Below are 27,351 nucleotides of genomic sequence, written 5' to 3' on the forward strand. Positions count from 1 at the left end.
GCTCCATCCCCAAACATGAGACACACATCTCATGAGAATCTCCATCCGTGATGTACCGAGGGCAAGAAAAAAAACACACCTTCTGTACATCTGGTTGCCGGACATGCTGGTAGACTTCTTCTTCAGGTAAGACATACTGCTCGTAGGACTGGAGCTTTCTTCAAACAACATACAGAGCGCCTGCTGAATAGAAAAAAGCTAATGATGAGTGTGTACAGGTGTGCTTTATACTCCTCCGGTTATTCCGTCACACCTTACCGTTCTAGCAACAAGCCAATAGGATTGGAGTGATTTCATTCACGTTCAGACCTGCTTCGCCTAGAGGCGTTCCCATAGTGTCGTAACCGACGCAGTTCGAGTTCCCTCGAAGGGGAACTGTCTTTCAAACTAAACAGACAACCCAGACAGACATTTTCTCACTGCAGAAACTGGACTGCCAGAGACGACAAAATCAGTTGAGGCAATTTTTTGAATAATGCATTCTTGAGGATTATCTCATAATCTCATTATATGAGCAGTAGTGAAATGCTGATACACAAAAAAACTTAATGTATATTATACTTTGCATTTCCAGAAGATGAGGCGATGCACACTGCACTGTATTGATAATAATTTTCTTCTGAACATGGAAAGCAAATATACTCTTAAAATGCACAATATCCAACATTTTACGAGGTGCCAGAATGAAAGCTTGCTACAGAGCTGAGACTTCACCTAAATCAAATTATGCCATAATGGAAAGTAGGTGCAGAGATATCTGCAACCTCATGTGTGCCAAAGTCAATATGTTTGTCAGATTGCCCCTGAACAGAGTAACAGTGCTCCATAAATGATTCCTTGTTCTATATAATGAAGACTCTTTCAGCTGGCTCTTGCTGCTGGCTGTGACTTTGCCCAGGAGCACATTCTCACTTGTTCTATCCTATTGTGACTGAATGACTGTGGAACAGAAACAGGCTCACAACCTGACTTACAATTATAGCTGGACTGTTTCTGGCAGGACACAAGAGGTTGTCTTTGTCCCATGTTTCTGCTATGTTGATATGAAGACAAACACAACCAGATTTGTTAACTCAGTTAAAATTATGCCCTTTTCCTTCAAAAATGATTGTGTGAAGGTCAGTAAAGAAATGTGTCTTATTGCAAAATATAATCAATATATTAAAATTATTAACAAAACACCAACTTTGTCACTGAACTAGACATTATAAATATGTGACTGTTTTGTATGTGCACATCTGTCGAGAAAAGCTCTGGTAGTATGGCAGACCCTTTTTTGCATTGATTAGCACGCATCACTGCTGACTCCTTAAGCTTCAGTATGGTTTGGAATAAAGTCCCCACAATCCTCTCTAGATTACCAGAAGTCTGAGCACTACATACAAATATTTGGTAGGTTTTTACATGTAAAACAGCTAATTTAAAAGCTCTGAGACTGATTTAAAAAATCATAGACCATTCAACGTCTGCTATACTTGAAAGTACTGCTACATTCTTTTTGTAGTTTTGGGACAGCAAACAAAATGCCAGAATCTTGAGACAGTGTATGAAATGTAAAAGTTTACTTAAACTTATCAATATTCTGGTTGTGATGCTGGCCTTCATTTATTGGAGCATCTCTGATATGTGATGTTGACCTTTTTCAGATTCAGTAAGAAACCTTTAAAAAAACATTTTTAAAATAGCACTCACACAGATTACATTTTATAAAGGATTAGTTTATTCTATATTTTTTTAAAGGTACAATGTGTAAGATATAGCCAGAATTTGTCAAAGACATCTATGATTTGTGTTGGAGAGATATCTACTGAAATTAGCATGCTAACCTGTAGGCGGTGGGCCAACGGTAGATTTCCCATATTTAGACGATCCCCATTGAGAGAAGACTCAATTTTGTTAACAACTTGTACAGTTTTCAACAAATGAAACAAAAACTTGTTGCCACTGGTACTTCTTGTTATTTTTTGTTAATCAGTACCTTTGTCCAAGTTACTTTTTCTTGCAATGAGAACAGGCAGCTATGTTTGGGGACATCTTGGATCTAAGGATTTTAAAATCACTATTCTCCTTCTATATTCAGCTTGATAAAACACAAACATGTCAGTATTTTAGAGGTAGCTTTCCCTGTCATCCTTACTCTTTTTGCTAGAATTTACATCTTTTGTCATAACCTTACTGATGTCCTCAAATGTTCCTTTGTGAGCTTTTCACATAATATAGCTGATATCACAAATTTGAGGCCCATTGTATTTCTTGGGAACTTCACCTGTTAATCTTGTGTTAAAATTCTGAGCAACATAATAAAAACAAGCCACCCACTGGACTTCTCCTCTACCCATCCAAGATTGCTAGCAAACATCACATCTATAAAAGAAATGGAGTGCTGTATGCATGTAGAGAAAAATAGATGCATCATTCCTTTTAGAGACACAGGATGGGGAAAAAATGATTAATTCACTGTTTCTATGGAAAGATCTTGAAACTAGAGAGTCTTTTAGCTGAAGAGGCATTGTAAAGATTCCCCTTAGAAACTCAGAAACCTGCTGCTATACCAGGTAATATAGGGACTGCTACGTTCATTTTATTAATATAATAAAGATAAAATGAGCCCAGAAGAGAAGAGAGAATGCAATTTTATTCAAAAGGACATTTTAAAGAGTGTTGGTATCAAACATGCAATATGAATAAGAAGATTGTGTTGTGTGTGTGAAGTGTAAAGGTGTATTTTTAAATTCAACTTTGAATCTTGAACTTTGAGTTTGTCTAGGAAACAAATAATAGAATTATTATTAGGAGCAAGTCACAATATTTCACTCATTACATTTTGACAATCAAACTTTATTATGTGTAACTCATTGTTACGGCACAAGCGTTTAATTTTATTTTCCTCAGATTAGCAATATAAAACCTTAACTTTACTCTTGCACCCTTGTCCAGTGAAAGAGCTTTATTTGAAGGACTGATTAGTGATCTATGTGATAAATCCCATCATGCCCACCCACCTATTTCTGTCACTGGAGAGGCATGTGCGCGCCTACCTGCAGTGGACACTGTTGAGATGAAGAGAAGCACAATGTAATAAAGCCCCACACGCATTTACATTACTTCTAAGTCCAATGCAGTGCTCAGTAACATTAAAACTACATCCATTAAAAAACAGCCAGGGAAGAATCACAACGTTTTGTACATACCTGTTTCTTTTCCCCACAGAGCTATTGTGCCACTTTTCCACACCCATGATTATAAGATAGTAGTGGCTAGTTTCAGCGGATTATATCTATGCCAGTAGTATTAAAATTATAATGAAAGAAGTAGCAACACATTCCATATCTTTTGTGAGTTTGTTTAGGCATGAAAATGTGAAATCTGAAAATGAGCCTGAAAATTAAATAATTATAACATGAACACCCACAGATGATTCAAACACACTTAGACACTCCAACATACTGACAGACACTTGCATCTATAAACACAAATACATGTAAATGTATGTATTCACACAAAATGCATTCACACACAAATACAAACACACTTGAGCAGACCAAATGGCAAGCTGAATCAGAGCAATTTCCAGGGTGAATCAGGGCAATCTGGTCACCCTAATTATGATGTGCTTTATGGGAAACTGTGGTCCTTGAGGAAAGCTGTAATCAAAACCTCAGGCAGCAGGGTGCTGCGATGATGTGGCTCTCAACATGTGTATGTGTAGTCAATATGAAGGCATGCAATTTCAAATTCATGACCCTTGAATGCAGTATGCACCAGGCATGAGGTCAGTACTAGTCTTTTTCTGTCTCTATGATTTCTCATATTGAGAGGAACATTGCAGAGGTCTTTTCCTGCCTGGGAATATTGGAAACTGGATTTTTATACAAAGAATCTGAAGCGGCAGGTGTAGTGCAGCATTGCACAATTGCTTAACCTGCCTTTAACAAGGGCCACAACATATAAATCAAGCACCAGACCATGACTTTATAGTTCATCTCATTTTTATCCTTATTTTACTACATAGTATATAGCTGAATGGAATATTACATAGAATTGTACTATTAGTATGGATAGACCATGCAGGCACAAACGAGGGCATGCGTGGATGCTTTTATTTTGTCATTGTCAATCTAATAAGGGCTTCACACATTTCTCAGCCTGATCTTTCTGTGTTACAATGCTGGTCAATTCAATGACTGTCATTACAATGGGATTTCTAACTAGTTTAGCAATTAAAGGCATCCTTGAAACAAAACCCATGTCTTGGAGAAAAAGCTTCAGATTTAATTGCAAACGTTTGCCAATCTGCTGAGTGCGAAGTAGTTGAAGTAGAAAATGGGATTTTTGGCTGCAGTTATGTGACGGAATTAGCTGCCATGGGATGTTGTGACAAATTCTCTTAAATGCCATGTTAAAAGATTCAATTGTCAAAATAGAAAAATAGGCAGGGAACAATCCATTGGTATAGTGAAAAAAGATGTACTTTGGTGTTGAGCACTGGCTAGTGGGTTACTTTTTAGAAGCTTTACAGTACATTCAATTAATGTTAAAAAATTTAGAAGTGGGAAGTTGAAAACTGTGTTTCTTTATGGCACTGAGGGAGGCCACGAACACCAGGATTAGTCATCATTTCTAGTTTGAAAAGAGCTGCTGCACCATTAGAGTTCAATTTATTTTGATTGTTTTCAGCCCCTATACATAAATCTAGGCCAAATCAGAACCAATGCGTTCATGAATATTTAGAAATTGGAGATGTAATGTGTAGCCATGAAGTAATCAAATGTGATTTCCATTTTAATGGTCTTGGATTTACATTTGTATCACATGTAGGAAATGCTGAGATCTTATGAGGTGTATTAATATATTCATTCATAGATTAATTTATTTAATCATTCATTCACTCATTCTTTATTTTTCTTTATTATATCCATATTATATGTCATATGTATTTCTTAATTATAGAATCTCAGGTGTGAAACGAATGCAAACTTTTTTTTGTTTGACAAAATCATTTTCATTAAACTTTCCTGAATATAATACACTGTAAATAGGTTGTATTTATCTTGAGCTTCAGATTTGAATCTTTCTAGTGCTTCATGTAATCGCCTCTGACACAGACAAACAAACAAAAAGAAAAGGTAAACCAAACAGTTGTATGACAAGATAAAACAGAGGAAAGTGCTTGGATCAACAGACTAGGCTTAGTCCTTTGAGAAATTAAATCAACTTCGGTTTGTGGATTTTATCTTTTTGTGAGGAGGAGTGTGAATGTCAGTCATAATATTGGCTGTGCCCAGTAAATATTGATAGATACATCTCAGTAATGAAGTAGAGAAAATACAGGTGCACCAAGCATGCCTATTTTTGGGTACCGAGGCCATTACTTTGAGTCCTTATATAATAGAGTGGAAATTTTGCCCGTATTCTTGGCAGGAAGTTAAACACCTTTTCAGTAAGTGGTGGGCTCTGCCAGGGTTTTCTGTTGTCACTCAAGGTGCCGCTAGGGGAGGTGATTGTCCGCTTCAGGGACCTCAGAATTGCTTCTCTGCTCTGTGCAGATGGCGTGGTTTCGAGAAAATATTTGTATACTGGAAATTTAATGTGAACATACATTTTCACTGAGAATAGACATCTCAGAACCATGTCGATCTACTGCCACTTAGGTGATTTTTTTCAAGATAAGTTAACTACTCTTCAAAATCATCCATCCATCCATCGTCAACCGCTTATCCTGCGTACAGGGTCGCAGGGGGCTGGAGCCAATCCCAACTTACATCGGGCGAAAGGCGGGGTATGTTAGAACAAAATAATGATGAAAATCTAAGTAAAACATTTAATTAATCTCCAGCCAGTATATGCATTAAAATGAACTTTTATTGTGGTTAAAGCAGGAAGGCCAGTAAAGCATTGTTTAAATTAATATTATTTGTCTGTGGTCCACAGTTAATGTATACTGTATGAAAACCATCTCCTTCAGTTCATTAAATCCCTGCAACCATCTGAAGGCGGCAGCACAGATATGTTGACAAATCTGCAGCCTCTGATTTGAGAAGTGCTGCGTCAGAGTACAGTGCCATTATGCATGGCCATTCACTGTGTTTACCTTTAATAAATCAAATGATTTTTTTTATTGTACAAGTTAAACAAAAACACATACCATCTGCCTTTGGCTCCAGTTTTGTGGCGCTGTGTGTTCATGCTGGGCCACTCAGCACCAGCCAGACTACAATATGAATTCCTGGAGAAGCGTCTTTCCATTTATGTAATTGTTGTTGGCGTGGTTCTCCGTGACTCGTAGAGCTGTTTCAGAGTGGTGAAACTAGTGATGTAACTGACTGAGAGTGTATTTATTAATCACTTCACCCTCCGATTTATATTCTATTTCAGCCCACCCTTTTGCACTTTGTGCTGCTTGGAGACACACACACAATCCATGCAACCAAGAAATATTGCTTTACGCCTGTCATTGTGCTTGCAGTATAAATCCTTTGAGACATAAATCTGGTGGCCACAATACTTTTTAATTAATAAATAATTTTTATTTTTTATTTTTTATGGTGTGCTATTGTAAAACACAAAAGAAGCATGTTTGACTGGATGCACTCTTCATACTCTGCGATTAAGAAATGTTTGAAAAGTTTTGCACTGACTGATTCGATTACTGAATATTTTATTTTATTTAGGTGTAGTTTAAACATCAATCAGAAGGGAACATGTGTGTTAAGTCAAATATTCTGGCTTTGTTCTTTTAGGTGTAACGCTATAGAGTAGTACCAAAAGGGTATTATTATAGCACACAGCTATGACATGACTACTGCAGGACTCTATACATCATTATGTTCTAAAACACTTACTCAATTTAGCATGTTACAATTGTGCAAGAAATGTCCAGCCCCATTAAGAGCTTTAATGTGCTGCACACTTTAATGAACATTGTTGAAACATGCTATCAGCTATAAGTTTCCATTCTTTCCAGAGTGCATTACTCACCAGATAGAACCCATCAATCAAGTGCAACAGCAGGGACATTATTCACACGTGATAAAGCTTTTTTATCCCTTTAATGTGTGAAGTTACTTAAAACATCCCATTTCCCCTAAGGAATGGAATGACACTGTAAAGAACACACTACCTATTGTAGTTACTCACTGTTAACTAATTACTGACCCAAGTTTAAGTGAAGATTTGGCATGTAGGATGGAATCATTTGTCAGGGTTTAAATGACACTAGCTGAGTGAACAGAGGCTTTCCTCTGTCACCAAGTTTAAGACACATTGGCCAAGCAGGGGAGATAGCCCAACGGCCTGGAGAAGAAAAAGCTCAGCTGGCATGACATCTGGCAGATGGAGGGAGCCCGGCTGAGTTTTATCATCAGAGCCACATCCGACCTACTACCTTCCCCCCAAAACCTGAAAGTGTGGTATGGAGAAGATCCCTTATCTCTATCAGGGTGCACTACAAGTCTCACCCAGGGGTGCTATACCTGGCGACACAACCAAGTACTCAGAGAGCTGGCATCAATACTGGAACAGAAGCGAACCACAACAAACAACCTCCCACAAACATCAGCAGGACATGTCAACTTCACAAATTTCGTACCAGCTGGCCAACATCAAGAGCATCATACCACTCCTAAGGATGCAAGCAACATGTAGTCAGCGCGGGATTGGACACTGGAAGTGGACCTTGATAAGAAGCTTGTGTTTCCCGAGAAATAGTGGCTACAACACTCCGGCCAGACATGGTCCTGTAGTCTGCAACAACAAAGCTGGCATATGTTGTTGAATTAACAGTACCATGGGAAGATGGGAGTGAAGAGGCTTATGAGAGGAAAAAGAACAAATATTCCGACCTGGCAGCTGAAGCATCCCAGAACGGCTGGAAGACGAGCATCTTCCCAGTAGAGATGGGATGCGGGGGATTTGTTGCCAAATCTACCACCAGTTTGCTGAAGAAGATAGGGGTAAAGGGTCACTCCCTCCAACAGGCCATCAAGTCCCTGTCAGGTGTTGCCGAAAAAAGCAGTAATTGGCTCTAGATCAAGCGTAAGGACCCCAACTGGGCAGCAAGGTAGAGGCAAATGGTATGCACATACTATGAACATAGAACATACTCCTATATAGAACATACTATGCAGCAACAACTGCCAGATTACTTTGATTTAATAATTTACTGTGCAGCAGTATTTCTTTACATAGATATAATTAAGAAAGCTAAATTTTTTTAAACACATGCGCATGCACACATAAGACTGCAGCCTGCTACCAATTATGAGCTGTGGAAAGACCTCTTGAGATTCCATAACAACAATTAGTTGTAAAATTGAGTAAATTGATCTTGATATTTGAATTGATCCAATAAACATTTAAATCCTCTCCCAAGATGTAAACAAAGTAAGAAACACACATTTTGTTTAAAAACACACATAAATGTCCAATTTGCGCAAGTGTGCTTCAAAATTTTGAGACACATCAATATGTTGTAGTGATCACCTGCCATTCAAACCAAAAGGAATAATTACAGACGCCCACTAAGATTTTTACACTTAAAATTTTCACTATAGTTACTCACTGTCAAGTGAACTCACGCAATTGAAATAGGTATAGTATGCATATAGAAGTGTGATTACTGTTTAGAGGCTGCATTCACCTTGAAAAGAGTGCGTTCATAACAAATGTAAGGATTACTGGCTGCATTTTGAAAAAATGCACCTACAGCACAGTACTTAAAATAATAGGATATTATATTTGTACGATTGCCCACCTGTAATGAATCCTGTAGCCACTACTAAAATGTGTACTGTTCTGTATAAAAAATCTTATTATCTTCAGTTAAATGTACCTCTTCTTACCAGAGTGTATTAATCGTTCAGTGCACTATATTTTCAAAAAAGATAAAAAACAAACAAAACAAAACTGTGATAAAAAATTAGAGAATTAAGAAAGGAAATTCTGTCTTAATAAAATACAAACAGTATATCATGTCAATTAATTATGGCTCTGAGATGTGTTTAATAGCTGGGAAAATGATTGCTTTTGTGCTATGTGCCAGAGTGAAGTCAATTTTAGTATATGTAAATGACTTTAAGAGTAGCAAGAGAATTGTCATAAATGATTTAGAAGCATATTTAAAATGCAGCTATCTTATTGGATCCAATTCATTTTCAAAAGAACAGTAGGGATATCCCTGAGTTCTGTAATGAAACTACAGTAAGCTTAGATTTTATAATAGTTCATCACTTTACCACATTTCACACCAGGATGGTCATAAGAGACATTACAGTATTTATCTGACCACTGATGATAACTTAGAGATGTTTGCTTAAAATATACATAAACCAGTGTTGAGAGCAGGTTAAACATGTCAATGTAATGAAAGTCAGCCTGTTGTGTTTTTGCTCATTTTAAAAAGAGAAACCCTTGATGCATGGTCATCCATTTGTCTTTGTCATAACTGCCCCATCAACAACCCTTGCATGTCAGCTTGAAATATGAATTCTCCTCCCCGTCCCTGAATGCTGTGTATACTATATCGACATTTGTGGAGCTTGTGGCTGTCTGGCTGCAGGCATTTGATGTAGATTTTCTCAAAGACTTCTTTAGGGATTGTTCTTATGGTCAGGGGCCAGAACTGAAAATTGAATGATGGATACTTCACTACCTCAAGTGACTTTCTTAGGCCTCATATAACTTTACAGCCTGATTTTACCCCCATGGTCTGTACATTAGGTGTCATAAAAAAAGAAAAGAAAAAACATCTAAACATCACAACCAGGACTCACTGCAACACTGATCTCGAATATCTGTGACACCAAGGCACTGGGGACCTTAAAGGTGCATCCATGTCAATGCCCTCTGAATTACCAAGCTGCCAAAAGGGGGATGGGTGAGGCTGGACAGGGCTAGAGGTAAAGGGGCCAAATTGTAACAGATTGTCAACCCTAAACCCCTGCCCTTAAGCGAAGAATTGACTTAAGGGATGAGGGTGCCAGTCACAGCATAATTGATGCCCGTCTGGTTACAGGGTAAATCCCATCTGCCACTGTCTGCTATTTGGGAGACAAAAAAGCTTTCCCTTTTGTCCGGTCTCAACCAAGCCTTCAAACTGTGCTGGCAAATCCTCTCTTCTGTCCCCCTTGTCCTCATTATAAGCACAAAGCTGTAAGTCCAAGCCTGGTTTACCCTCAGAGAGTGGCAGCCCGGGGAGGGAATGGGGAAAGCCATATACAGCCATGACATATCGTATTTCCTATCATATGGGAACAAAGCAACAGAAAAAAGCTCAATTGTGCCTAAGCTCCCAAATCACTCCCTTTAGATTGTGAAAGATTTTTTTAGTGTAATTTGCCTCCTATTTTTAAATGACAGCTATATGAACCTGTGAGATTTTTTTGTGGATGGCTCTGAATAGCACTATGTATTATATATGTTGGTGGTGCATATCTGTCAGAGGTAGACCGCAGTATTATGGCCTCTTGAGAGTAGGCCACTTTAGTTTCTGTTGCTCCGTAATGCATCAATGAAACCATATGTTTCTACAGACAAGAACGCATTTCTCACTCTCTTAAACACACAGACCAACCAAGCACACAGGCATGTAGTCTATGTGCTCGCTGCATTTTCAACATCTGTATGATTAATGGGCTTTGGAACTGGGGAACTTGTTCAATGTGACACAAGCTTTTGTCTCTGTGTTTCATCCCCTTCCTCTTCCTGACAGCCACCAGAGTCTCCCTCGCTAAACAACCAGCTACTGTTTTCTGGTTGGCTGGGGCGGGAGGATGCGATATGAGCTGACAGCACTGTAATAACCCATGCAAATTAGTAGGGAGGGGTGTACATGCAAATGCTAAAAACACAAAAGAAACGTGATTAAAAAGCATTTCAGTGTATTTTATCTTGTGGTGTTGCTTGTGCTGTGGAATAAAGGCTTTCAAAAGAAGCAGACTTAGGTACTGGTGACTCGTGCCAGTGCTCATTTCGACATGTCTTTTTTCCCTCTTGAGAGGACTTAACTTTGATTGTTTTTCAGGCTGCCTTCTATCTCCCCCACTGCCACAATCATATCCCATCCAACTGTGTGACTTCTCAAAATGAGGGATATAAGCACTTTGGCAGTGTTTTATGTTTCACTTTGCTTAACACAGTCTGGAATGCATGTAGGTGTCCCCCTTTCACAAGAAATGACTCCGGTTTCACATGCATGCGTATGTGTCATTACACAAATATGAATTTACATATAACTCTCTGTTAGGAATAAGATTAGCTTTGGAGAAATAAACCTGCAACAGGGCCAGTGTTGTGAACATTGCCAAGGGTTGGCAGTGTAACATTTGTTTTGATTTTTTGATGCCAGAATCTTATCCTCAAGCCTAAGTAAAGTTGAGATCATAGGCCTGGCTCAGGAATAGACCAATTAACTTCCATTCCAGACTCTGCTGGGATGGATATTAGGTGAAAGAGTCAATTAAATTGACATTTTGAATATCTAGTTGCTTAATTTGCTGTAATGTGGCATGGGTTTTTCTGTTTGTACCTCTTACTTATGCTTTTTTATGTTTAGGACCAATTACAAATGGCATTAAGAGCAGCTGAGTAATATGCAGCATAAGCACTCAAGTTTCTAGTGGCCTTCTTAAAGTGGTTTCTTCAAATTTTAAACACTTAATTGGACAGTACACTAAATGTACATGAATTTGTCTTGTTGACATTGATGGACAGTCATTATGAAAAATTAATTAGTTGAACAGTGTATGAAAACACAAAAGGAAAAGGAAAACAGGACATCACATGTTAGTGCCGGACACATAAGGTGAAACAAGATGAAGTGGCTGGGTAATATAGTGAGAATGTTCTTCAGCTGGAGCAAACAGGTTCAAGCACCTGTGTCAGCTAGCATTAGCATCTGCTCTGTACAAGTGTCTCTGAGCACGTAATTGTATCCTTGGCAGCTCTAGTGATGCTGCTTGCTTTGTAGCTGGTCCTGACCTCTGACCCATCTGTGGAGGAGAATTCAAAGAGAAAAGTCTGTCTAAAGGGTTAAATAAAAATACCCTGGCCAAAGAGGATCTTGCAAAATGCACTACATCACCTTAACATGTGGTGTTTGCCAGCCTTTCCTCTCCCTCCATCTGTATTCTTTCTCTTGCTTTTGTCACAGATTTCACATCAGAGATATAGTGTAATATTGTCACTCTGGCACTAAGAGGAGGGAAATATGTTTTAGATGTTCTTTGAGGTCCACAGTGTCTCTTTCTGTCTGCGTTATTATTTCCAATTTCAATTCTTAAGAACCTCTTCAAATTCAGACATGAAATTGTTTTGCATATTGATGACACTGTGTCACCTCAAGGCCCTCTTTCTATGCGATTTGAAATACAACCGTGTATCCAGAATACATGGTTATATGCCAGGATATAGCTCTCACTGTATTTGCTGTACCTGCTTTAGAGACATCAAAGCTACTTGAGCCTTTTTAATTGGGAAAATAAATCCAAATAAATGACCTTACAAATGCTGATGGAAATTAGTGTTTGAAAACTTTATTAAAAGCAAATCTCTGCAGTGGAGCATTCAGAACAATGTTTCCTTTGTGACTAAATGGCATGCATCCACATAGGATAGTTGGTGACTCAAGCACAAGTCGTGCATAAAAGCTAATATACAGTAAAAAAAGATAAAACCTTGGCGCTAATGTTCCATTTGTGATTGCGATTTAAATTGACTTCTAGTTTAATTGTGAGACAACTGCTGCTGCTGCTTAGGTATGTCTGCTTTCACCTGTAGGTATCAGGTCATTTGAAACTAAACCTGCAATGTCATTTATTAAATTGCTGCGTTACTAAGAAACCTTTGTTTTATCCATTTTCTGTACCCACTCATCCTGCTCAGGTGTCACAGGGGACTGGAACCTATCCCAGCATGCATTTGTCAGAGGCGGTATATACCTTGCACAGGTCACCAGTCTATCAGAGGGCTTGCACAAAACATAGACAAACACATTCTTACCTACAGACAATTTAGAGTTTCCTAATAATACATGTCGGAAAAAAGTGGGAAATGTTACAAGTTCAGTTATGTTATGAACTGAACATGGTTCTTTAGGTTTCAGATAAACTATTTGTCAAGAAAGTAATCCCTGTGTGATTTTGATAAGATTACACTCATTTAGCTTGCTGGAACCATTCAAAATTCATACTGATTACTTTGGGACCCTTGGGCTCACAATAAAAAAAGTACAGCTTCATCAAATACTTATCACTGAATTAGTGTCAGTAAAAATAAGCCAAGGATGACCTTGGTGCCTTTTCTATGCCATCCTCCCTCCACACACACCACCTTCCCCCACTATAAATAAACCCCATGAGACGTGAACTGGAGGCCAGGGTGCTTAGTACAAGGGGATGTTGGGAGTGTTTCTTGTGAGTCCAGCTGTCTCCAGAGCTCTAAATCCCTTAATTATGAGGCCAAGTAAAGCAGTCTCTTGGGAGCATTAAACATGCTCCTGTTCTGCACATTCACCAATCCCCTTTGCAGTATTTTTTTTATTTTTTTTTAACGATAGCCGAGTAATGGTGCTTGAGGATACAGAACAAAAAGGAGGTGGTAAACGAGAGATAGAGAGAGAGATCATTATTGATGTAACTTGCACAGCAGTACTACCAGGGACAAAAGGAAGTAAATGCTGCTTTTAATGCAGTGATGTGCGAGTGAGCTCTGAACACTGGGAAAAGAAGGAATGTCTCATGGGATGCCTTACATTTTTACACATTTGCAGTGTCCTGCTTTTAAGTTTCAGGATCTGTATTCATATAATATAATGGAACATAGCCAGCAGTATATGCATTACTTGTTTGGCAGAGTTAGGCAAACATATTCTAAGTGTTTCTCTTTTGGACCAAATTGTGTTATTGTCAGATGGAAACTCAATTGTCAAGTTTCTGAAAGTTTTTGCTTGATTAGGCTTTATCACAATAACCTTTGAAAACGTTCCTCGAGTCTATGAGGTTGGCAAAATTACTCAACCTAAAGAGGAAGATAAAATAAGTAAAGTGTAAACATCAAAATTGGACATACTGGGTTAAGTGATATAAAAGCTTTTTCTTGCTCTTTCAAAACCCATACCAAAAATACATATTGCAAGATTCAAATCAATTCTGAGGGGAAAAAAACTTTTGTGGCAATCAGAATGCCAGGCACATACAGCAGTAATACTTTCATGTACAATGTGTAGCTGTGCAGTTTTCATTATGTAAAGATGGTGCAGAGAGGATTTGGAATTTTTATATCTCTACTTGAATCTTTTGAGTCTTTAAAGAAATATGGAGAAGAATGTCAAAGTTATTGACAATTTTATTTTTTCTAAAAGTTTCTTTGCTTCTGAATTTTTTTTCCACCATACTTCTACATATTGTTTAGAAAACTTGTGGCTTTTTTCTTCCTGTTCTGTATAAGCACTAGCATCGGCATCATCATACTGACCAGTAATCTTTTCAAGAGAATAATTAAATTAATTATTATATTTTATTTTATTTTAAATAAGGGGGAAATTAGCTCAACCTTTAACAAGTGGGCGAAGATATAGCTGCAATTAAATGAGGTATGAAAGGCTTAGACTCCATCATCACAGACAACCATCTTAATCCTATACAGGGTTGTTGTGTTTGCAAACAGTGTGCTGTGCACAGTAGTTCTTGTAAAATATTTCACCAAGGCTTATTGCTGTCTTTGGCTTTCACTCCCTTAGGTGGATCCCTACTCAGGGCAGAAAACAATGAGCACCATGATCAATGTGCAGCTCTCTTAAACTAATTTGAATGTTGTGTTAGTTGTTTTATTAATCCAGCTAAACAAAGCATCTCCTTACTTCTACTTTGAAGAAGTGCGTGTCGGGGGATTATCAATACTTATCAGTCAAGTGGAAACTTGCAATTTGACGGTAATTACTTTTAATCTAATAAAATTGAATTTCATGAGATTAGTTTTGTCTAAATTAAATGTGTGTGGTTTTGTGTGTTAAACCTCCCTGCTGATTGCTGCAAAACTTCTTGATCTCTTTGTATTTACAGCTGCTAATATTGTGGAAATGAATCATAATTTTAAACTGCACAGTACAGCAGCGCTTGAAGCCCATTGCAAACCAAAAACTGACAATGGTGTTAAGAAAATATTTACTGGACACCAGAAAGCTTTTACAAAGTAATGTATATAGTCATACCATTTTATGGAATAGAGTGAATATATAATAATATTATAAATCTATAAAGTTTGATTGTTTTTTTAATTGTCAGGTTATATGCTCTGCATATTGGAGCAACTTCACCATATTAGAGGCACTTCCCCACTTGACACTTCTTCTGTGTCAAGTATCTTAGCATGATTGGTCAGGAACAGACACCTCTGACAGCTTATCATATGCCAGGTTGGGACAGGCTTGTCAGCAAGCTAATGGAGTGTTCAAAGGTTAATTTACTACCATATGAATCCCATCAATAAGCAATTAAGAGGTGCTGAAACACAGAGGCACCCAGGCCAGCAGCTAAAACCCACCAAACCCATCTTTAATCAATTAATTTCTGCGGCATGTCTGTTTAAAACCGCTTAATAGATTTACATATAAAAGTGAGACATGACAAAGTCACTGCTCCCTGCATGATCGTTCTTGTTGCATTATTTGCCTTAAAGCATGCCTCATGGATTCAAAAATTGTAACATCTGAAGAGATTCTTCTCTCACCTCACACAGTCAGATTTCACAAACACTTCTCATTCTGATTAGAGATTGGGCCAATTGAAGTACTCTTAAAACATTGCACTCTTAAATCTGGAGGGGGAAAATGCTCCAGGCAACTTGTCATTGCCTACGCACCATGGTGCATGAAAAGCCAAAAAAAAAAAATAAAGACATGTAGATATACAGAATACATGAAAAACTTCATCTTAAAGCCACAAAATGTTGGAAAAAACTACTACTCAGCAGTCCTCATCAAAATTCAAGTGGTCCTTGTGCAGCTGGCCATCATCTGCTGCAGTGTCGTCCGTTAAAACCTGCTTGTTGTATTTCCCTGAATCAGCCACAGTACGGTCTATGAAGTACTCACATTCATGTTTAAGTCACCATACAAGGACTAGAGTACTGCATGTTGAACAGCTGATTTTCAGGGGGATGTGGGAGATTTCCATTCATTACCTCCTTCTCCTCCCAGTGCTCCTCTATAATGCATAATGAGGTCTTGCTCACGTGTTTTCCTTTACCCTGCCATGGCATACTAGCTGGAATCCCTAGAGAGATTCAGTATTATGTATTCAGATATGTATTAGATTTTCTACCTTATCAGCTTCATCTGACTCACACGAGCCCTGGGGAGCTCTGAACATATTGTCCCAACCATTCAGTTACCATTTTATGTGGAGATACTCTCAGCAGGTTCTTGCTTTCTTTTGAAAACAGAATTATACTGCAGATAGGTATAGAATGCCTGCAGATTTGTTTCAGTCATTTTATTTTAAACCTCTGGGCACAAAAACATTGCTCTTTCCCTGTCCTTGCTCTTAGTCTACTGTCAGTATTGTCAGTGCTGTCTCCTCCTACATGTATAACCCTAAGATGACATTTCATCACAGACTTACTCTTGGAATGCACTGAGCAAGTGAAAAGTGATGTTTTTAACAGTTTAAAAATATCTGAGGTTGCATTTTGTGTCTATCAATATTTTGGGATATTGTTTAACAAAGTTTTCCCCCATGTTCTCCACAGCTCCTCCAAACAACATCTCAGTGGTGGCAGAGAACACTCCAGCCCCATTCAGTCGATACCAAGCCCAAAATTTCACTCTCGTCTGCACTGCAAAAGGGGGGAAACCAGCCCCATCGGTGAGTTTTTGTTGAAGATACACCACGCGGCTCGTCCACTAGGGACCTGTCTTTACAGCATGCAGATCCCTGTTGTTTACAGAAGAAAAGGAACTGTGTTGCATGTTGCTGACACGGTTTTATTTTTACAGACCACTAGGAGTTAGAAATGCATTTAGCATTCCAGTAAAAAGCTCTTTAAACAGGGTTTAAAAAGTTGCATGACAACAGCACACTAATCTTCATTCTTCATTGCATTTTGCTGACATCCAACTTTATTTACTAGAAAATGCTGGTGGATTCAAGCTCCACACTGACCACAACACACATACTGTAAAAACACAGATAGTGTAAACCTGCAACCATTTAAAGTAGCTTTTACCAGTACCTCTTTTGCATTCATTATAGATTGACCTGTGATCGATTACCAGCACTAATTTAGTCATGCAAGAGTCATTAAAAAAGGTAGATCAGATTTAGGAAACAGACACATTAGTGTTATTGATGGTCATACTTAGGGCAGTTAATCTAACTGCAGTGACATGATAGTAATGATTGCAGAGAGAATTATCACTGTACACCAATGTGCACATGCATGAAATCAAGCACGTACAAGTGCACACACTTCAGAGTCACACCTACACACTTTTTTTCTTAACTTTTTGAAGTGCAAGACAAGGTCTTACAAATATCTGAAGCATATGCTCCTGTGTTTGGTGGCATATAAGCTTAGAGACGCTGTTTGAGAATGGTCGCTCGCTGTTTGTTCCCAACGGGTCATTAATCATCGTCCATGGGTGTATGGTAATGGACTCTAGACCCTGAGCACACCTATCTCCTGCAATTATGAGCCCAGTGAGAGGTGAACACAAGGTGAATATGATTTCCGCCTCTCAGGTACTTCCTGGTTGATGGTGTGATGAGTGAGGTTCTACCCTGTTGTGATTTCACAGGGAGCCATAAGCCATTAAAGCTCAGCACAGCTGGATCCTTTTTCCAACACTTAATGGAGGAAAAGAGATCTGAAAGGTTTGAGCTGGTCAGTAAGGCCGGATGGTCTCTATGTCAGCCGCACTGCTGATAATGAGCTGGTCAGTAACTCAGCAAGCAAATGATCCGAGAATGACTTGAAGTAAAAAAATTTAAAAATCATTTCACCATTGTATTGGTAGACTGCAGAAAAAATCCTTTGGTATAAGATATATTGAAAGCTGGGTGTTTAAAAAACGATATAATATTCTTTGTGTGGTTAATCAACAGTGATAAATTATCCAAAAGTCCCACGAGTTGCAGACCACTCGGCACAACACCGGTGAAGCTCAGTCTCTTCAGCAAGTGTTCCTCCACTGCCACTACACACATACACGGTATGCCTATACATGCGCACTGATGCCCTAGGGTTAGGGTTACAATTTTGGATTTATTCGCACACTTTAAAAACATTTATTGAAAGTTTTTTTCTTTTTACATATTTATTTAGAGTATTAAATGTTGAAATGTGTATTGTAATAGGCTGTATATTAAAGAGGTGGTATTATGCTTTTTGGCTTTTCCCCTCTCCTTTATTGAGATATATATCTTTTTTGTGCATGAAACAGGTTTGCAAAGTGAAAAAGCCCAAAGTCCAGCCCAAAGGGAGTTCCCATCTCCCACAGAAAGCACTGCTCTGAACCACTTCAAAACAAGTCGTTTGTAGTCCAGCCCTTCACTTCCTTTACTTGTGACGTCACAATGAAAACACGTCATAAAGCTTGCCAAGCGGCTAGTGGGGTCAGGCACGCCCTCAAACTAACCTAGTCTGAGTGGAGGCCCTTTGGCTCGACTCGCCTTTGTTTGGTTTTCCATTGTAGAAATGTTGTACCTGTACCTGCCTCCAGGTACTTTTTTTCATATCACCTCACCTCCTTTGAGGTTACAAGGGAGCTGAGGGACACTAAAATGTAACGTGAAAACACGACAGACTGCTGATTGGTCCGAGAGAATATTCACTATTCACTGCATCATCATTGTGTGCACCAGACAGAGGCCAGCAACAGAAAGTTTTATATTTTACAGTTTTCGTATGGAATTTCATCACTAAATCCACTTCTGAGAAGTTTTGAGGTGAGAAATCAGCTGTGTAGATTTCGAATATTGACAGTTTTACGAGAAGGGGGGGTGGACCAAAAATGTGCCTGAATATTTTCGGAGTTGAGGAGCTCCGCAAGTGGCTGCGGGGGAAGCCTGTGCCAACCCGCGGGAGGAGCGTGTGAGGCCGGCCAGCCGCCCGCTCTCAGAGCCCTCTGCTCCCGCCGTCACACAGACCGCTGCAGCAACAATAGCAGAGAAAAACACAGCTGGAAGGTTTTCATACCGCTTATCTGTCTTTACATTCTGAGGAATGCTGAAAGATTTTAACTTCAAAAAGAGAAAGCTGTGTGGATCTCTGGCGTGTATGTCGCATTGAACATTACGTAGCGTTGTTGTGTGTGGCGTCGCTATGATGACAAGCTACGTACTATCTCTGGGTACTACCTGCAATGGAAAACGGAGCAGGTCGAGTCTATCGATTTGCGCTATGGTAGCATTTTTCGGCAAGGCAGCATAGATCCTCAGAACACCAGCAACAGTTCAACGTTTAGTCCTAAAAGACGACGCAACTCCGACTCTGTTTGGGCCTGGAAATTCACAATCACAACCTTTAAGTATGCTTGTGTTGTGAACTATATTTAAAATAAACACGGCAATGTAACTTCACATACTCTTCAAGTGCGGAGTTGTTGTAAACGTTGGCTAACACAGTTAAAGTTATAGCTGTAATAATAATGTTACACCCAATGTGAAAGCTACTGAGCAAACGTTCTAATTGTTTGGCCAATATTTATGTAAAATTTAGTTGAAATATGGTGATTTTTGTAGTGGTTGTGGACTTGAGTAACTTATATCATCTGCTAGGTTACAGTCGCAGTCTGAAGCAGCTTTGATTTGGATCACACTACCTTGTTTCTTACGACCCGCACTTCTCTACTTCTGATTGGCTAGTAGTCCTTACCTGGGAACTGCGCATGTGCAACTCCCAACAAAGATTTTGTACAAGTAAGATGCATCACTCTGTAGCTCAAGGGCGGAGCGTACAACACACCAGGTGAAAAGAGGAGCTGCAGCAATGTGCAGTATGAGAAAAATAAGGTGTTTTTTGAAAATTAAACCTGTTCTGGTACAACCCCTAATTAAGATTTTGAACCTGAAAATGAGCATAATACCACCTCTTTAACTTATTGTCAGAAAACTGCTGGTTCTGTAAAATCAGACGTTGAGCATCCCCATATCGCCATGATGGCATGATCCTTGTTTTGGTACAAAGCTTCGACTGTGAGACTGACAGTCGAATCAGGCTCTGCCCATCAAAGCATTGAATCTTCGACTATTGGGGGTCAGTCCTAGTTGACACACAGCGGCAGAATCAGTAATACTGGTAGTAATGGGCAAAAAGTGTGGAATTAATTCAAAATAATGAGCTATGTGAGTTGTCCTTGTATTAGACATATAGGAAACTGATAATGTGAATCTTTATCACAGATAGAGCAACCTCCAGACAAAACCCTTTTCAAACAATACCGGGGCTCCTGGACAGACAGACATTTCTCCTATCTTAAGATTGTCATTTGCTCCCAACAGGTGTTCTCAGTGATGCAGCGAAAGCGTGGTGACAGTTTGCTAAAGTAATCAAGGAATCAAGGCCATTTATTTGTCATTTTACAGCAGAAGGTTGCACAGTGATCATGTGAAACTGTCGCAGCTGTGCTCATCTCACTCACACGCCAACCGCAACCGGAGTTTAATAGACACAGCGCATCAGGCAGAGAGAGACTGATCCTTCAGTTTGAGTTTCCTGATGCAAAGATAGGCGCCACTCAATCAGCTGACTGCCTCTCTCTCTGTTTTCGACCTTTTGCTACGTTTCCGCCTCCCGTCCAGATTGAAACGGTAAATCAGAAGATGTTTGTTTGAAAATGCTGCTGACCCGATGGACAAAACAGAGGACTTTATAAAACGATGACACACACATTTGGCTTTGTGAGTCGGTCTTATCTGTCATGCAAAGCAAAAACACGATGCTTTAAGGAGTTTTAGTTTTGGTATTTTTATTAAAATATAAGTACTGTGTAAATAACACTTAACAGTTAAGCCTAGCTTACTGTGCATGTCGCTGTATTTACTTTGCGACAACTCCCAGTCTGTTTTCCGCCGCCGTCTCTCGTACTCCCGTGTTACTTTCAGTAACAGTTCCACTTCATTGTCGGTCAATGCAAAAAAAAAAGAAGAAAAAAGCCTGGTGTGGTTCTTGGTCTGTATTAATTTCTTCTTTCACTAAATCGTCTGCTTCTGCGGAGTAGACCATCTGCTTCTTGTTTACACTGGCACGCGCATGCCCAGTGTAGGCTACCTGAACGGCCACTAGATGTGTTTTATATACAGTCTATGGTTTTCAGTCCTTCTAATATAGACAGAGATCAACTCTGATACACAGCAGAAATGCTGCTGTGGACGGAGAAGATCGTTTTCGTTATTATACTGTTTTAAAAACGTAGCAGTGTGGGTGTAGCCTCACATTACCCCACTCCTCTCTCTACTCCTCTCATGCCAACCCTCCCGTTTTCCCCGAGATTCTCCCGTATTTTTACTTTCTCACCCGTTAAATGTTTCCCCGTAAATCTCCCGTATTTTTAACCAATCAAATAAAAACCTTCTGGCCGTATTTAAAGTGTTTGCTCTCCTCTGGTAAAGTCGGTGGCGGCATGTAAGATATGCAGACTGTGCTTCCTGCACAAGGATTAAAAATGAAAACAATCCACTGAAATGATGATAAGGCCTATAGCCTACTAATGGCAAACCATATGAAATTAGAATGAATATAGTAGCCTATGTAATATTAACAATTGACTGTATAATATGTAATTTACATTGTAGCCTATTATTATTTTTTTAATTTTCCATATTTTCAAATCTCACTGAAGGAAGTTTTGACTCCTCTCTGTAGCCCTTCTCCCTCTCTCTGCTCCTCTCTCTCCCCCCTAAAGCCCACAGAACCTGCCTGAGCTTTCCAGAACAAAAAGCAGCTACTTCAGAGTTTATCATCGACTCATGATGCCTATGCTCCTTTATCTCCTAAATATTTTGGCTACAGCCTTTTTTGTTGCAGTTTTTATGGTTCTGGCAATAAAATAAACAGTTGTCATTTCATGATACTTTATCATCTGTTAACTTTAACACTTTTAGGACCAATTAAATAAATATACAGTATACTGCTAGTATAATGCTACATGATAAATAAAAGGCTCCAAATAGACCCAGTGATCGATGATCGGTATCGGCTGATACGGCTTTCAGTGATCGGTGATCGGCCCAAAAAATCCTGATCGGCGCACCTCTAGTTATTTACATACATATACTGTATACCTATACACATATCCACCTGGAAAGTAATAATTCTGTAGTCCATTTTTCAAATTTGTGTCTCGGGGAATGTAAACAGCACCAGCAAGATAGTGTTGATAATGTGGTCAGCATCTTCACATTTAAACCACCAAATTTATACTGTTTCAAAATCATGATGGTAGAAGTCGCTCCAACCTGCCAGATGAAACAAAAGTAACAGGAGAGTCAGATGTTAGTCTAGCACTGTTAGTACACACCCACACAGTCCTGAGAAGAGGTTTAATCAGCCAATATAAGTGAAAACACCTGTGTGTGAGCACAATGAGTGTGAAGGGCCTTTAATGTTCCTCTCATAGCATGGAAATCATTTGCTAAAATTATTTTTGTGAGCCAGTGCGTGAGCCAGAAAACTATTGGAGGAAATTCACTTCTATATCTTGCACCTTGTGCCTGGCTGGAAACTAATTTCAGGGTTGCTTATTAGCCTTATACAATATTCTATAGGCAAACAGACACAGTGTTTATACTTGAATCATGCAAGATATGAAGTCAAGTCAGCATGATCCAAGGAAAGTGAGAAAGAAAACACTTTCAACTTGGAAAGCTGCATTGGTTCTGTGGGGAGTTGATCATGACCGGTCAAAGTTGCCTTGTAATGTTGGACTAAATCAAAACCCAGTAAACAAATTCTGACAGGTTTCATGGATAGATTTTAGAAGTACATACTCACTAGGCTCCCCAGTCCTGCAAACTTCTCTCTAATCTCCTTTGAGATGTCATACTGTGGTCCTTAGCCAGTAGAAGGAAATATTAAATCATTTGTAAATGACTTGGGGAAAACTTCAGTCCCTTAGAACTTGCTTTTGTGTTTGTTTTTGGTATATTCTCTATGCTTGGTTGTCAAAATAGTTTCTATTACATCATAGCAGATTACCTCCATATGTAACAAACTATATGTATCAGCAAATCTTTACAAATCTTGGCAAAAGTAGAAGTTGATATAAAATAACCAAAGCTAAACTTATAGCTGCTGTCAAAGTTAATTGAAGGAGGACAGTTACAAGATAAAAATAATAAACGTTGAGGTGTTATTCTTAATTATCATAAAGCCAGCAGTTGACTTGACCCCCATTCAGTTTTAAGAATGAGCACAAATAGCACATTTAAACTGTGACCATTTATTCGATTTACGTTGTTGTCCACAGTCATGCTGCATAACAAAACCTCATTATTAGTTTTGTAAGTATTTGCTTGAATGTTTGCTGCTTTGGCCCAGTTGTGTGGCTGCAACTTCAAACGGCTCCCTTTGCTTTTTGATGAAACTCATTTAGTCTTTGTCGGTGCTGCTGCCCCAGGGCTTGTTGCAAAATGAGCTGTTGTCAGCTCTATTTTCAATGTCATATCATTGCAAGCCTGGTCTCAATAGTGGCTCACAACTTACAAAGAAATTGGCTGGATTTATTGAGCCAGTATTTAACAGCTGCTAAATATGACCACTGTAGTATTAATCATTTTAAAGTGTCTTTGGTTCTAGCTATAGAAAAGTATATTTCAGCATAGTTTTGTCTATGACTGAATGAATTCCTAAATACACCGAATATAAAGATTAGGACAATCTTGTGTGACATGTGTACATGGATTTAGATTAGAATGAATTCTGTATCTACTGTATTTTCAACCATACAGCATGTACAATTGTGTGTCATATCTTTTGATATTCTTTATCAAAATGAGGTTTACAAGTCATATTGAGTGAACATTGAAACTAACAATAATTTACAGAAAGTCATAAATAATTTTCAACGTGCAGTAACTGCAAAATTGTTTTGGCCACTTGGAAGCAGAGGAAACAAGTTGCGAACACAACATTGACATATCCTAATCTATTAAGTTGATTTGTCAAACTTGCGAAAATTACGCAATGACAGCAAGAAAAAAGAAATAAATGTATATAATCAAAAAGTTGTTCTATTTCCTGCTGCAAGAACAAGGGTCCTCTCATGGCAAGCATTGCTTGGAATATGGCTGCTGTTAATAAAAAGTGAAAAGAAAAATCGGTAGGAAGTGCGAACTGCTGATTATGCTGCAGATCAGCCTTCAAGTAATTAAAACAAAACAACCAGTGAAGCTACACAGTGTTTCCACAGCAATTGTTATTTTTATCATCAGAATTTCATATAATTAAAGTTTTTTTTATTTTTACCTTTTTGTATTTTAGTGTTTAAAAATAAGCACTGATAAATTAACAGATTTGAAGAAACAAAAATAATGAACAACATCAAAATTGTGTGTGTATGAGAGAGAGAAAGAGTGTGGGAGAGTGAATAGAGAAAAATCAACATCTACTTGAAAGACCCTCACCACTGCTGTACACTCACTTACCCATCTCTCATGGCTCTCAGACCTGAGCTTTATGGACATGACAAATTAGTCTTTAGACCTCTTATGCTATACTTTGAGTACTAAACAACCGCATATCCTGTATTGGCACAAGGTCACCACTGCCTTGACTTTATCTCGTATAGAAAAACCTCAAGTGCTTTCATCATAATTTAAAGGCAGAGTAGGCAATTTGTTTCTAAAACACTTTTTGCCATATTTGTTGAAACTGTCTTTATATACCAATACATATTAAAAAGTTAGGCGCTCTGAAAAAGAGCTACATTTTAAAAATGTAGTGTCTGTACAGGGCTGCAATTAACTCAGACAGTCACTTCCGTTCGGACCGAATGGAAGCGACTGTCACTCAATCTTGCAACCATGGCTACCAGCCCTGCTGCTACAGGAGCACGCCTACATGCGCATACACAGTCACTCAGACCTGACGACAACGCAAAGGTAGGACAGGTCAGACCGTCACCGGAGCAAATATTGGTGTGGTTTTTCAGCGATGCCGACAACTGGCGGACCCCAAGGGACTGAAAGGGACACCACCTTTATTTCTGCTGACAGGTCTGGCTTTTTTCGTTTTGATGGTAATTTGTCACTTTCATGAAGTATGAATCGCTAGCCAACGTAGGTACCAACTTAGCATACAGCTAACGGTAGCTACAACAGTGTAGGTGTATGCAGGTGTAGCGAGCCAGAGCAGAAATGATGAATTATCAGTAGCAGCAGGTGAGATGTAAAACAGCAATGCCGCTGTCTTGGAGAAGTTAGCCAACGCTAACATAGGTAAGACAATGTAGGTGTAGACTGCGCCGGAGAGCTATTTATAATTTATACAAAACGTCTCTGCTTATACCTAGCCTTACCTTGTATCTAATCTGTGTGTGCGTTTAATATTATCTTGTGTCTGCAAGCGTTGTTTGACTGAATGTTACTCTGGCTATCTTTGAACAAGAGACATTTTACAAATGTGGTGATGAAGCTAATTTGTGTGTTTTTGTAGTTATGAGAAGGACACATCAACATTAGTGCACATAAATAATGCTGGCTAAAGGTCCCCAAGTATCTGTGTTTCTGGTATATAAGCTACTTATTATATAGTTTGACACTGTATATAGCTATACCTACTTTGTGAAAACAGTGTAATACTGTAAATGGTTCTGCTTTGCCATGAATTATACAACCAGAGGGGGGAATTACTGTATGTTTTGTTTCTACTGTGCCCTCAGGTCACCTGCAGATTTGGAGTCTTCCATAACCCTGTACTTATCAACATTGTACACTGATCGGACCATGCTGGCTGTCCTGGATTACAACCACCGTGTCCACAGACCAGCCAAGACAAAAGCTGATGACACAGTATGTTGCATTTTTAGTACTCTCATGTATTTTACTCAATGCATTTATAAGTGATGAGTCAAAAATAGTAAACAGTATGAGGAATACGGATAGATGGTGCTGATTTATTGTTTTGATTGCATTTTATGTGGAAATGCTAACAACTGTTTAAGAGAACAATGTCAGGTATTACAAACTTTTCACTAAGGTGATACTCCTTTTACCTTTTACCAGATATGGTAAGATGTACAACAAAATGTCCAGGAAGTGGAGCTTGTCCTCACTGAAGGTGGAGTAGGACTACAGTTACATCAAAGACCTCCGGAGTGCTCTCCTCCTCCCTGTCAACATGGTGTTCAGGTGTCCCTGCCCAAACTCTATTGCTAGGTACAGCAAGGTGATAAAAAAAAGTAATATAGTTGGTTTTGAAATGAGGTGATTGTGATACTAAATCATTTCCACAGCAGTGATACAATACGATGCTATGTGTAAAGTCTGAACTGCCTTCATAATCAGTCAAGATACCGCTGGGCACACCTTGTCTTTCATTCTGTATATGCTTATTTTTAATAATGATGATGTTTATAAGTTATTTGTGATATACATTGTAGTTTTAGTAGTATAATAATAAAGAATAAACAGATGTTATACCATATTTGGTCTTTATTTGAGACATAAGAGATAAATGTAGTTGTTTGATTGTTTATGCTGCAAGTGTAAAGAAAAGGCATTTATTATGTTTTATTTAAAAAAAGAATGAAAATATTATCCAGAACAGGAAAAAATATACTTTGTATTTTCTCTACCCTCCTTGGAATAAAACAAAAACAATGTACAGGTATTCATCCAGAGTAGATGAAATTATTTCTGTAGCACTCTGTCAGTTAGTGACATTACATCTTACAGTGTGCTAGGATTAAACCTCTGTATTGTCCTAGTGGATCAGGATAACAGTTGCATATCTTCCAGAAAAAGCAACTCAGTATCAGAACTCTGTGAACAAGTGCTCCACATTGCCACGCTACAAACTCACTGTATGCTACGTGACTGAACGAAGGCTATGAAATGGTAACCCTATTTCTATAAGCACAGGCGGAGTCCTCTACTGGACTCTGTGTACTACCTCCTCCAATCACACGCACGCACTTGCCCACTGAAATGTTATCGTGCACATAGCCGACCAATAGGACGTCGCTACCGATACGTGTGTGACGTATAAATAGCAGTGTCCCTACGGCCTCAGCATCCGACCGACTCTTCAGCAGATGGCGTCAAAGCGGCAGGGCTCATCGGTAGAGGGCTCCGCCTGTGCTTATAGAACTAGGGTTACCATATTGTAACCTTCGTTCTATCTCACACAGGCTCCGCC

The 27,351-nt window shown here is 38.8% G+C and overlaps 1 protein-coding gene across 1 annotated transcript in view; it reads left to right on the plus strand.

The window, feature by feature from the left end:
• The window catches only part of igsf21a (immunoglobin superfamily, member 21a), a 261,327-nt gene that overhangs the window by 114,372 nt on the left and 119,604 nt on the right, over positions 1-27,351 (plus strand). The window contains exon 6 of the mRNA XM_046075086.1: positions 16,744-16,859. Within this exon, the coding sequence (XP_045931042.1) occupies positions 16,744-16,859 (116 nt within the window). The remainder of the gene's footprint in view (positions 1-16,743; positions 16,860-27,351) is intronic.

Source organism: Micropterus dolomieu, linkage group LG18 (genome assembly GCF_021292245.1).
Source record: "Micropterus dolomieu isolate WLL.071019.BEF.003 ecotype Adirondacks linkage group LG18, ASM2129224v1, whole genome shotgun sequence".
In the NCBI taxonomy this organism is placed as follows: Eukaryota; Metazoa; Chordata; class Actinopteri; order Centrarchiformes; family Centrarchidae; genus Micropterus; species Micropterus dolomieu.